The sequence below is a fragment of the Platalea leucorodia genome (genome assembly GCF_965183815.1).
Source record: "Platalea leucorodia genome assembly, chromosome: 9".
NCBI classification, from domain to species: domain Eukaryota; kingdom Metazoa; phylum Chordata; class Aves; order Pelecaniformes; family Threskiornithidae; genus Platalea; species Platalea leucorodia.
Window position 1 is genome coordinate 28751869 of NC_138831.1, and position 12406 is coordinate 28764274.

At 41.0% G+C, this 12406-nt stretch overlaps 1 protein-coding gene across 1 annotated transcript in view; it reads right to left on the reverse strand.

Annotated features, from left to right (window-relative positions):
- Window positions 1-12406, reverse strand: part of MYO9A (myosin IXA) — a 184929-nt gene that overhangs the window by 90910 nt on the left and 81613 nt on the right. Inside the window, exon 9 of the mRNA XM_082322190.1 lies at window positions 7030-7119. Coding sequence (XP_082178316.1) covers window positions 7030-7119 — 90 coding nt within the window. The remainder of the gene's footprint in view (window positions 1-7029; window positions 7120-12406) is intronic.

Genomic DNA, 12406 nt, shown 5'->3' on the forward strand with positions numbered 1-12406 from the left:
CCAACTCTCCTTCCACTCCAAGGACTTTCTCTAGGTTAGCTAATTGAGTCAGCACAGACCCAGGGATGACGAACACCTGTGACAATGAAAGGACAGAGCAAGGCTGCACAGCCCTCGGCAAAGGCAGACAGAAGACCTGGACTGTCTTCTCCTGCACTACTGTCACACTAAAAACATGGTTCAATGCTTATTACCCTCTGCTTTTTTCTGCACGTAGCAGATTTTCAGGAGCAGGTTAGCAAATCTGACCTGCATTTCATAAACGCTTTTCTAACTAATCATTAGCTGACTTCACATGGAACTATAGCTGCACATATTTATGCAGAATAAAAAGCATTTCACAGATTCAGTTGCAACTTGGGTGCTCTGCACACCATCATAGAATAGTTTGATGGTGTCCTTCCATGGCCACGTAACCACCTGCATGTAACACTCATTTGCTAAACAGCATATAGCCATTTAAGCAAAGATATGATGGCACATTATATCCTACAAAAGCTTGCAAATAAAAATTTTCAAAATATCTTGACATTACATAGAGTTTTAGCAGACCCCAAGAACTAAGGATGTTTAGGGCAGTGCAGAGGGACTTAAAAAAAAAAAAAAGTTTGCGTTCCAGGTCTTGCTATCACAACATAGAAGAGTGCCAAAGGGGCAGGAAATAACATGCCTTTTTTTTTGTGCTCCACAACATCTGCTTGCAGAGAGCTCCCTGGACATACAACTCAGTCTCTTTCAGTTCCTTTGATTTTCAAGATAGCCATTTTCTGCTTACAATTATGAATACACATTCAGTTAAATACAAGACATATTTATGGTGACACTCATTACATCAAACAACCAGCTCCTAACAGCTTTCCAAAATTCAAAGAAGGGAAGAATCAGGTCACTTGTTGCCCAAGAAGCTGTCTCGCATCTTTTATTTCCCTTCTGTTGGGCAATTTCACATCAGACTTCTTCCAAAAGTGTGAATTAATTCATTAACTAACCCTTAGGGATAAAACGTCCTTGGTTACAAATGGCTGAAAATTATAAAGATCTGTTAAAACAAAGTCTTTCTGCAAAGTCATTTGCTTAAGAAATACCAACAGAACTAAATGAATTGAAAGCATCATGGAAAAATCTGTTTTCTGGGAGGATGTAAAAGAGGATTCGCTAACAGATCTATTTACTTTGATAACAAGTTTTTCCTCATCTGATGAAGAATATGGAAAAAATGCAGAGACTGGTAAAAAACAGAGAAGCAAGTGACAGACGCCAGCCTGATAAGCAGAACAAATAGGATGGAAACAAGGTGAGGATGGTTGAGGAGCTCAGCCACAGGGCTCGTCTCTGGCGTGATGGAAAGGGGGAGTGAGAACCACCAGTCAAGATGCTGAATAGATTTGAAAGAGGTATATGACTGTATTAGCCAAGGCATAAACTAATGGCCTTGGAGCCTTGCAGTAAACTGAGATGGAAAAAAAACGAATTCTTTGAATTATTTAGATAGAAGCAGGAAGACAGATGTGGCCAAGACGGGCAGTTCCTTGCACAGATTAAGCTTAAGATGGTGCTCAGATTACAAACAGGATCAAGAGAAGGATTTTTAACAACCCCCAAGTTCTCCACAAAGATTTGATTAAAGTGCTCAGCTCCTGCATTGGCTGCATGTTTCCTACCAAACATCAGTCAAGCTGCTTAATATTTAGTGCATGTTTTTTTTTCTTTTAAATACCTGAATTGTGGCTTATGAAACTTTCCTACCTCAGTAGCAGGACTGCAAAAATGCACATAATAGTATATGAAAAAAATGCCCAGAGTCTGGAGCTGAGGGGAACTTGGGGAAGAACAACAGCAACCCTCAATGTGCATTATTATTCTGCTACCATTAAAATCCCATTTTTCCCTATTTCATCTATGTGCCTGCTATATTTTACCTTATTAGGAAGAATAATACTGTGGCTGCAGAGTGATGCCCAACATTCAAGACAGACCTGAATCAAAATATTTGAATCATCCCAGATACCACTGATGACTCTCTTGCTCCCATAGCCAAATCTTCTCCTTTTGAAAGGCCTTTACCACTGCATTTTATTTGTTAAATGAAGTGGACTTGATACTGCCCTCACACTGCACAGATACACACTGATTTCTCTGGAAATCCATTAACTGCTGCTAGCTCCATTAACACACCATCTCGCTCCTGATAAAGACATTGGCAGCTGTTTTGGACAACAAACCAAGACCTCTGAACACAACTGCAGCCTTTCATGTCCATGCAGCTTTTTGTCTAAGTTTATCTACAGCATAAAGCTTCTGAACCTTAGCACTAGACCAAATTACGCAGTCATTTCAAACACTGCATTAAAATACCATCCAGCTACTATAAAAGGAAAAATGAATGGTTCCAGGAGGCAGCTCTGCGGCAGACAAGCCAGCGTGGCTCTGAAGATAAGAGGCAGCTGCCAGAGGTAAATATAAGCCTTATTTATGGATGTGCTGTCCTTGCTCATTTAAATTTCGACAACTGCTGGAGATGCAGACTGAGAGCGTACAGGCAGCTCTCCCCGCAGGGCTGCAGATGCATGGGGTCTACAATCAAGCCCACATTTGCCACCAGTGCCACAGCAAGGAGGGGTTGCAACTACAAAGCAGTGTTTTTTACCTTCAAAACCAGGTCTCTCCTTAACTGCCACTCCTTAATTTCAGAAATACCAGTAGCTCCGTTAAAACCAAGGTCAGACACAACCTCTTAACAATACACCATGATTTACTGAACAAGCAGAAAAACCTGATGGCACATTACAATTTCCAGGGTCTTCCTGAAGAACCACATGCTCATTCCATAATCCTTGTAATACCCTGAGGACAGGCGCTGACTACACACCAAGAAACAGCAGATTGCACCTTGAAATGGGAGCTTAGTTCACAACAGTTTATCTGCTCCTGGCTACAGCCCTGCTCGAGTAAGAGCTGCTATCCTACATCTTGTACCCTCCTGGGTAAAATAAAGTAAAATAAAATCTGTATGTGCTGGGAAGAATTTGGTCAGCTAAAGATGATGGCGCTGGCAACTGCCGGTACGCAGGAGGCAGTGCTTTTGCTTTGTTGGAGTCCTACCTTCTTGTTGGACTTCAATATAACATTTTAACCCATTAACCTGACTTAGGTCCTCCCAGGTCTTCCAGCAGAACAGCTGTATGCAGGCAAGACTCAAAAAGTCTTGACTTATTGAAAGAAACACAGAGTTGACAAAGCCAACATTTCTGCCTAACTTAAAAATGGCATGCGACTCATGGGGGCAAAGCCATCAAGAAAAGTCATAAGTAAAGAAGTACAATATGAATAAACAGAGAGGAGATGGTTGCTAATTGCAGCTGTCTCCTTCAACACTCTAGGCTTCAGGCTGCTGGGATGTCCGTCTGCAAGTTGTCCCCACAAGGACAGTTCTTCAGTACCTTTTACCCAAGCATCAAAATGTGCCAGAATCAAATACCTTGTTTTACATAAATTACTGCAAAGATGAATAGAACAAACCCAGGAAGAGAGCCTGATATAAATTTATAACTGTCATGAAGGAGAATGTTTCAAACGAGGAGTTGCCAAGTGCTCAAACTATTGTTTAAAAAAAAAAAAAGCCCCAAATCACAGGACAGTGTTTCTAATCAGCGTACAATAACAATGCAGTGAGCAAGCATGCAGACAGAGAGGAATGCGGCATCACTGCAAATCCAACAAACGCATCCTCTCCGTGCGCTTGTGGGGCTACAGCTTGGGAACATGGAAGAGAAAAGGCTTGACTTGGTATAATGAAGTCCAGTCTCAGCTCTGATGCCTCCAAACCTCTGGAGGAAAGGATTATTCTAGGCCACCTGCATTTCCTCTGCCCATTCAAGACTATTAAGGGGGGGTGCCAATTGTCACAGCAGGACCCTGAGGTTACAGATCTCACAGGAGGCAGGCTGTGATCACAGAGTGATCACATTAGCATTAGCCATTTCATGGAAAGTATTTCTATGTCAAGTCGTCATCCACATATATTCCAAGACTGTTCGATGAAAGTGATCAGCAAACGTCAGCCCCTGTGCAGAGCACAGAAAGTGAAACAATGCCTGAATGCCTGCGGGCAAGTCCAATCACCCATACTGAATACAATACGTGTCTCTCTAGTATGGAGTAGATGCACATAGGAACCTCATCAAAGCTCAAGAACCCATCCCAAATGTAAGATCTCAAGGCTTTTTACATAAGAATGTTTATTTCAGATTAAAGCTCCATACTTCTAACTCCTCACTAATAACCCAAAATTCATAAAGAGGCAGAAGACAAACAAGAAACCCAGCTCCATCAGGAGACACACAATCTCCTCAAAAACAAACTCTCCCGCTATCCTGAGCAATCTCATCAGTGATGTTCGAGGTAGAAGCCCAATGCTACTTACACCCACTTCACCCATAGATCCCAATATTTTACTATTTCCACTCACACTTTAGACAACTGGTTTCAGAACCAAGTAAAATTTCTTAGAATTCCTTCTCTTGCTGAGTTTTTGCTCTTCTTTTAATAATTTCTACATTGTGCAGGCTGCCTATATAAAATTGTTCAAAGCCTTGGAAGGCACTTGGCAGATCCAAGCTGCTGCTCTTGATGGTGTAAAAAAGCAAGCACATGCCAAAATGACATTTTACAATTGAGAGCCACTGCCGTACAGTCTTTTCCAGACAAACTCCTCTGAAACTTGCCGTGTATCAACAAGCTATGAAAAAAACATCAAGCATTTCAACATCTGAAAAATAAAGTAGCTGTGACATACATCATTGCTTTATCAGGAAAGGCCGCTGTCTATGAGTTATAGGAGTTGTGGTGGGACAGTCATGTCTGAAAATCCGCAAAACCTTAATCACCCCATCCATTTGAGCCAACTATAACGCTCTTTTGTAAAACACACATGAAGAATAACCAGGCCATTAATTCCCAACAGTGCCAACAGTCCAATTAGTCATGAGTGGGATTATCAGACATCAGTATTCTTTGTAAAGTCCCCAAATGTCAAATGATTCCTACTCTTCCTTCCTGATTCAGATGGATCTGCATAAGTCACTTCTCCTATTCCCCAAGCCAGAGGAAGACCAGGAGAAGACCCCTTATCATGGTGAGGTTCCAGTTAGGGTATCTCAAATTCTGCTCTAGTATGTCAAGCGTGAGCAAGTCGGTAGTGAACCTGCTACCAGAGAGAGGTCACTGTCGGATAAAATTTGGTGGTCAGGATGCTAATGTTGTAAGGACAGTGAATAAAAAGCATGGGTGGTGCCTATCTTTTCTTAACACAATTCATGGCTTCTTACAAAATGATTTCGTCACAGAGATTACATCAACCTTTCCCACCAGAGCCTTGTGCTCCTTTGTCTTCCCCCACAGTCACCACACCCTGATCTTTCATTTCTTGTACTAGATATTAGTGACAAACCTTTATAAGTGAATACCTGAGATTTGTGAGCAGAGACATCACCAAAAACATTTTGGAAAGTACTTGAGAAATTCATGCTCAGCTATTTTAGGTAGCAAGAGGGACTCCTTGATCTCAACAGAAAGAGCATGTAGGTAAGACTGTTTCAAGGTAAGACTGTTCCAAGCTGCTTCAATACAAAACCTGGTAGCCCAGGTTAAAATATTGGAAGAAATAGTTTAATCCAACCTGCCAAGTTTTGCAGCGAGGTGCTTGAAAGCACATTGCTGCATGTTGTTCCATCACCACAGCTGTTGGGAAGTCACCTCCACCAGAAGGGTGGTTATAGTTACGTTTTAAACTTTTCTATCAATTTCTTAAGTCTGTGCCCAAGATGCAGGAAAGAAGTACAAATATCACATCCATTACAAGTCCATCACAAAGACACAGTAAGAGCATTTGTGTGCCCTTTGTTAGGTGAGATTAAAGCCTTGCACATAGGCAACACTTAACTTTTAAAGATTAAAGCTCAGTAACAGTTACTGAGCTTAAACACACAATCTCAAAAGGGGAGAAAAAAAATTTTTTTTTTTCCCCCTGGAAAAAAGGAATAAAAATATCTACAGCTGACCTAATGACAACACATCGTGTGCTTACTTATTTGTGACACAACAGAATGCTCTCAGAGACATTACTCAAGATGTTGCAAATTCTCATACAACCATATGACAACAAGGGGGAACCAAGGGACCGAACATGGTGTGATGCCACGCTCAATGTTCTTAACCTGGGGGGGATACAAGAACACTAGATGTAGAAACAGCCAAAACAAGTATTGCAGCAGAATAAAGCTTATATACTTTGGGGAATATAAGAAGAAAACAGAGGTGTTTCTGTTTACCAGCCACAGAATATAATTCAAAATTCCTGGAAACCACATATTTAGAAAAAAAAAAAAAAGTTTGCTGACATTGTAATCCTGAGACAGACCATAATAGAGAAGTTAAACATTTCATGCAGTGCCAGCCCCATGGTTAGCAGTGGCACAGACTACGCTCAAGTTTGAGCGCGGCTGATCAAGTTGTGGCTGCTCCAAAGCATCACGCAAGGACCCAGGTTATGAGAGGTCTGAAGAAAAGATAATGGGAATCTCCTACAGAGGATCTCCAGCTTCTCCCATACAAGAACCATGACTAATGTAGGCACTTAGGACCCCACCAAAAATTTCCTGGAGGTCTTAGGTCACCACTCTGCTGTGGGATGAATCAGGGCTACAGTGTAAGGAATAACATATGAAGACTACTACTTGTATCATATACACTCAGCAACACAAAATTCTGCTTCAGAGAACACTTACACAACTGTAAGTCATTAAAACAGTTAAAGATTATCACAGAATAAAGTGCAAACCTGCTTTCCAGGAATGGCATAGAAGGTAAAGTCAATAATTTTCTAGATTCATACACATTAGCTTCTCCTACGTTATTTTTACGTAAATAAATAAAAACTGAAAGAAACTCTACCAGAGCTGAGTGTACATCTCAGTGCATTGAAAACCATCCTAAGAGTTGCCGTTTTAATAATAACCATCATGTACAGACCTCTGCTAGTTTGTATGGTAAGATCAGCTTCTCTCCTACTGTCACTGTCTTTCTGGTAACCAGGGCCTCAAACAGCATCTCTTCTTTCACCTAAAACAAAAATCTTGGCGTTAATGATTATTCTAGGAATAAATCTTTTAAATCTATTTTTTAAAATTAAAATTTATAAGTGTAAACATTTTCATAAATATAAAATTTTGAAATTTAATTTTTTTAAAAAAATAAACACTTTTGCCAGCCCTTGCAGAGTTAATGTTCAATGCATAAGAACAAGCTAGCCATTGGGAGGAGACAACTCAGCACATAAATCCAGCTTCAGAAATCAGACACCACGGTATTCAAGGGAACCTGATTTTCCACATTCAGTCATCATCGCATTTCTAGCAATTTCCCATTGGTTTCCTTCCTTATCAGTACAGGTCCTCCCTCCCACACTTTTTGTTGGCAAAATAGGTCAACTTTCTAATATTGTCAAGATGACATCATAAAAATTACTCTACAAATAAGCAAAATACTGTCATCAGTTTAAGATATCCAAGTGGTGGGGTTTTTTGGTGTTTTTCAGGGTGGGGAGGAATTAGGAGGAGGAAGTAACCCTTTGAAAAGCACCTGATATTTACTCTGCTATTTGCGCCTGACATTTACTCCTTAAAGACATCAGTTCCCAGCAAGGTGACAATCTCTTATCAGCCGTAACAGAAACCAGTTTGCAGAAAAAAAATCAGTTGTGTAAACACAGACACTTCGGCAAGTAGGTAAATGATGCAGACAAATTAAGCGGTACCTGCCATGAATTTTTGGGAGAAAACCTCTTTTTCAATCAGTTTCAAGTCCCTCTTATTTTGATATCCCCTGGAGAAATTCAGAAGCATGCCCTCTCTACCAGAATAGATAGTGATATGCTTATGTATAAGTTAGACCTAAACACTTTGAGTCGTTGACTGCTCTTTGCTAAATTTCAGTGTCAAAAAAAGAAATTGTTAGGCTGGGTGAAAGTCTTTGAGCCCAGAGCTGGTAGCTATGGATTGATATGGAGATGCTGTTTCTTGAGAAGCCGCACTGAAGTCTATACAAGCTGCTTATCGTAACCGAAGGACTCCGTGCAGACACCAGACACCTGCTCAGAACATCTCTGATGAAGACCAGAAGCACCAAATCCACATTTCTGAAGTCATCCAAGGCCATATTTTTATCCCAGGTAAACCATTTACAATTTGACGTGGACAATAGGAAACTTAGTGGTTTATGTACTTTGACTCATTGGCTTAATCCAGTAATTAGTATGAAGAACAATGCAAACAAGCCAGTGGAACTTAAGAAATCTCACAAACCATGGCAATAATGATGCTGTCCTGTACAAAAACCTACTTTCTACCAAAAATACTGTCATGGCAGTCTCCCTGATAAGCTCCAGTGCATTTTTATATAACTGACTTTTCCTGCACCACCCACTAACAAGAACTTGGTTTTGTGGTGCGGAAAGCAGAAAACATCAAATCGCCTGTATAGGACGTTCACCTACCAGCAATATCTATGTCATTGGAAATCCAACGTCAACACCTTGAGGTTTGTTTCATTAGTCCTCAGTAATAGGCCCCAGTTCCTACAATCTGATTTTACCTTTCAAAATCAAGGGCGGCGGGGGGAGGTGTGTAAATCTTCTCATTCATCTGGAAATCCACAGCAAGTTTTCACATTTCGTTTCTATTCCTCTACATTCAGAAAAATAGCCATTTTTCAAATTTCAGCTCTGCAGGCAAAACGCAGACACTTTTCCAGCAGCTTGTGACTGTGGGACCATCAGCTGCCCTCCCTCAATGGCACAGCTTGGAACAAAAGTGAGTTTTACACCATCCATTATCCCACTTCAGGGATGCTGCAAACCTGCAGCCAGCACACTGGCTTTTTTTAATTATCAAAGGCAACAAGGCAGAGGGGTATCAGATGGTTACTAATCAAAACAGCCCAATGTAATATTCCTAAACAAGCTAAATTCTTCCAAGTCCTAGATTTGTCAGCAAACAGAGATTTTAAACAGTTTAAACAACTACCCGTGCTGTCCCTCACCATCCCCATCTAATGTTCACCCTGGTTTCCTTCTCCTTCTGCCCTCCTGATGGATGAGACCTGCAGATGTGCATCCTTCATCTCCAGACCTGTTGCGAGCTGACCTGGAGGGATCGCATCAAATCATCTTCTCGTACAAAAACATACTTGGCAAGGATGGGAACATAATCCCTGCATCTCCCTGGGTCTTTGCCTGCAATTACCACCCAGTGGAGCTTGATCTTGATTGCTTCATCACCTCTAAGAGACAACACCATGGGTATAGCCAAATTATCCTAATTTTCATTTAAGGTCACAGCTTGAAGGTAGCAGACTCCTGATGCCAACGAGGAGCCATAGCAGCTTTCTAAAGATAAACTCAGTAAATGCCGATGACTAAGGACATCTGGTGCATGGAGATACTTGCAGCTTCCCCATCGTGTACATCCTATGCTTTCTCCTCCAGTAGGCGTGATACACTAAAATAGAGACAAAAACCATCCTAGCAGATTAGCAAAGAGGAGAACACAGTTTATTTCTTTATTTTGTGCCCTGGCAGTTACACTTCTAAGTTACATTTCATGGATTTTTGCTTTCTGGTGCTAAAGGGCAAGTCCTGCTCTCCCTCTTAAAAAAAATCTACACAGCCCGTAGGAGCTTATATCTTAATTACAGGGACAAAATACAGATTTAAGACTTCACTGCCACGTGCAAGTCAAACCAGCACTGAGAGGGCTGGATGACTAGAGCTCTAAAACCCAGTGAAGGATGACCAGTAAGGCTGCCACGGCTATAAACGTCAGTGGAGCGCAGCAGGGAACAGACAGCCAGTGGGTTCCCGCAAGGGCTGGGCTGGAGCCAAGGCAGGCAGAGATTGCTTCTCCAGTAATGCTGGGGTATTATGTTATAGCAGCTGAAGAAAAATGAACCATTTCCAACTTGAGAGCAAGAAAACATTGCTTTTTTGTCCCTTCTCCCGTATTTGAGAAAGGGATAACAGTGTTCAGTGCTCTTTCAAAAGCTGCCTGGTGTGGAGTAACAGAAAATAAATTCAGATTTCTATCAGTTCTTCTTGAAAAAGATCTGAACCTTTTCTTCAGACTTTCTTTCAAACACCCAGAAAGTTATCTGACTTGAGTTCTGGCTTGGAGCTTCACATCCGATGAAGATGAAGAAGTCCCTGCTCATTGCAGGGGTGTTGGACTAGATGAACTTTGGAGGTGCCTTCCAACCCAAACCATTCTATGATCCCCAAAACTTCATCCGGAAAACGGATCCAGAAGAGAAGGCTGGATGCAAGCACTGGCTGCCTCATAATCCTCACCTCCCTTTTGCTCTCCAATTACTTTCCAAAATGTTTATCACATGAGGAGAACAACATCTGTGATCCCTCTGAGAAGCTGAAGAAAATTTTTTAGTGGAAAAAGAACTTGAGCACATAAATCTCTCATGGAGGTAGACATTAGTTCCAAAAGCTAACATCATCAAGGCAAAAAGAGATCTGGCAAAACTAATTTAGGACATGTGATAACTTATATTTACCTTTATTTGCATTGAGGCTGGTTACCTAAGCCTAAAAACTGAATATAAAACTGCTCCATTGACCGAAGACAGAATTTGCCTTCCTTACTCAATGCTCCATCCACGGAAATAATTTCCAGTATTAGTAAATGTACACAATTAAAATGTTCCTGCTCTTCTAATGGAAGAAAAAAATAGTCTCTCTTAAGGTCAACTGACACTAGATCATTTCTAATAGATTGCTCTTGTTAATAAGCCCACAAATGAGCCTTTCCAGGCTTTTCCCCACAAACACAAAAGTTCTCCGCAGCTTTACACAATCCTCTACAATTTTTACAGAGGACCTGTGGTATTTGCAGCACTTGCACAGGACTCCATGTCTGCTTGATCCATCAGGCAGCCTTGACATGATGCTATGGCACAGTATTTCAGCAAAGTTTAAACAAAGGCCCTGAAAAACCTGCCAAAAGCCTCACATAATCCACACACTATGTCTATTCTTGAAAAAAACAGAAATGGAATCAGGGTCTTACTGTAAATGAAACAATGATCTGCAGAGTCTGGCCAAAATCCTATAATGCAGTTTGCTTTTTCAACAAATGCTGGTCTGAATGTTTTAATAAACCAAAACCATATTGAATGGGGTTGCTGGTATCTAAGAAAAATCAAATCCATTGCAGATCATCATCTCCTCCCAGACTCCTTAAAAAAATAGGCATATTAGCTTCATTTTATAGGGACACAAATCTCGTTATACAGAGGAAGGACAGTTGTTCAGTGTTGTTGCATTAACTGCTGCAGCAGGGAAATTCCCCCAGTTGTAGAGGCTCAGAGGCTCCAACGTAAACCAGCTAAGCTCATGATAATTTGGGCCAGACTTTCCTTTGGAGGGGGAAAACACCTTAGCTTTTCCCAAGTTTTTCACTTCAGCCAGGCTGTTTGGTCCTCTCCTCCCCATGAAGGCTACCGCCCCATCGGTGCTGTGCAGCAAAACCTCTGCATCCCCTCTTCTTCGCTGGTCTCAGAGATGGCCGGATTCAGCTCCTCCTTCTCAGGGCCTTTCCACCAAGTCCAGTTGCATCTTTTTCTTCTTTTTCATGTCAAATCCTTGACTGAACAAATCCAGCGAGTCATTTAAGGAAAAAAACCCAAACCAAAACACTCCCCAAATCTTTGCCTGCAATTATCAGATCACAGCAGAGCTGGTTTCTTGCATCACTTTGCTATGCTCAAGACCATCCTGCCAAGCGCGCACTGGCTGTATGAAAAGAAGTTAAACTATTTGTCAACTAATATTATTTTTATTCCAAGATGATTTTTCAGTCTTAGCAAGTAATGCCAAGATTTAGAGAGGGGATTAATAACTTTTTCAAGCCAATTCATATTTTTAGCAACAATGGTGTGAAAAGCAAAACTGTATACTGTTCAGTGACCACAAAAAAAAAAAAAAGGTAATAAAAACAATTACCCAAATGAGACCAAATACAGTGTCAAATGTTTCAACCAATATTTTTGGTCTCTGACTGAGAAGAATTCACTATACTTAATTTGGAGAGTTGTAAGCAGCTAACTAGCAAATAAAGTGCAATGGATGCTCTTTGTGATGATGTTTCATCTGTTTGAACCCTTTAGTCCTTTTGGTCAAAACTGAGTAAGAATGACAAAAGACCTATTCAGGTCTGCAAAGGTTCAGCATTTCAAAAAGAAAAACCAAGCCTCTTCTGAAAATGAGATGATTGGCTTTATTTCAGCTGATTGGGGAGTGGGTCTATTGGAAACTTTACACTTGGAGGGAACCAATGTCTCCAAT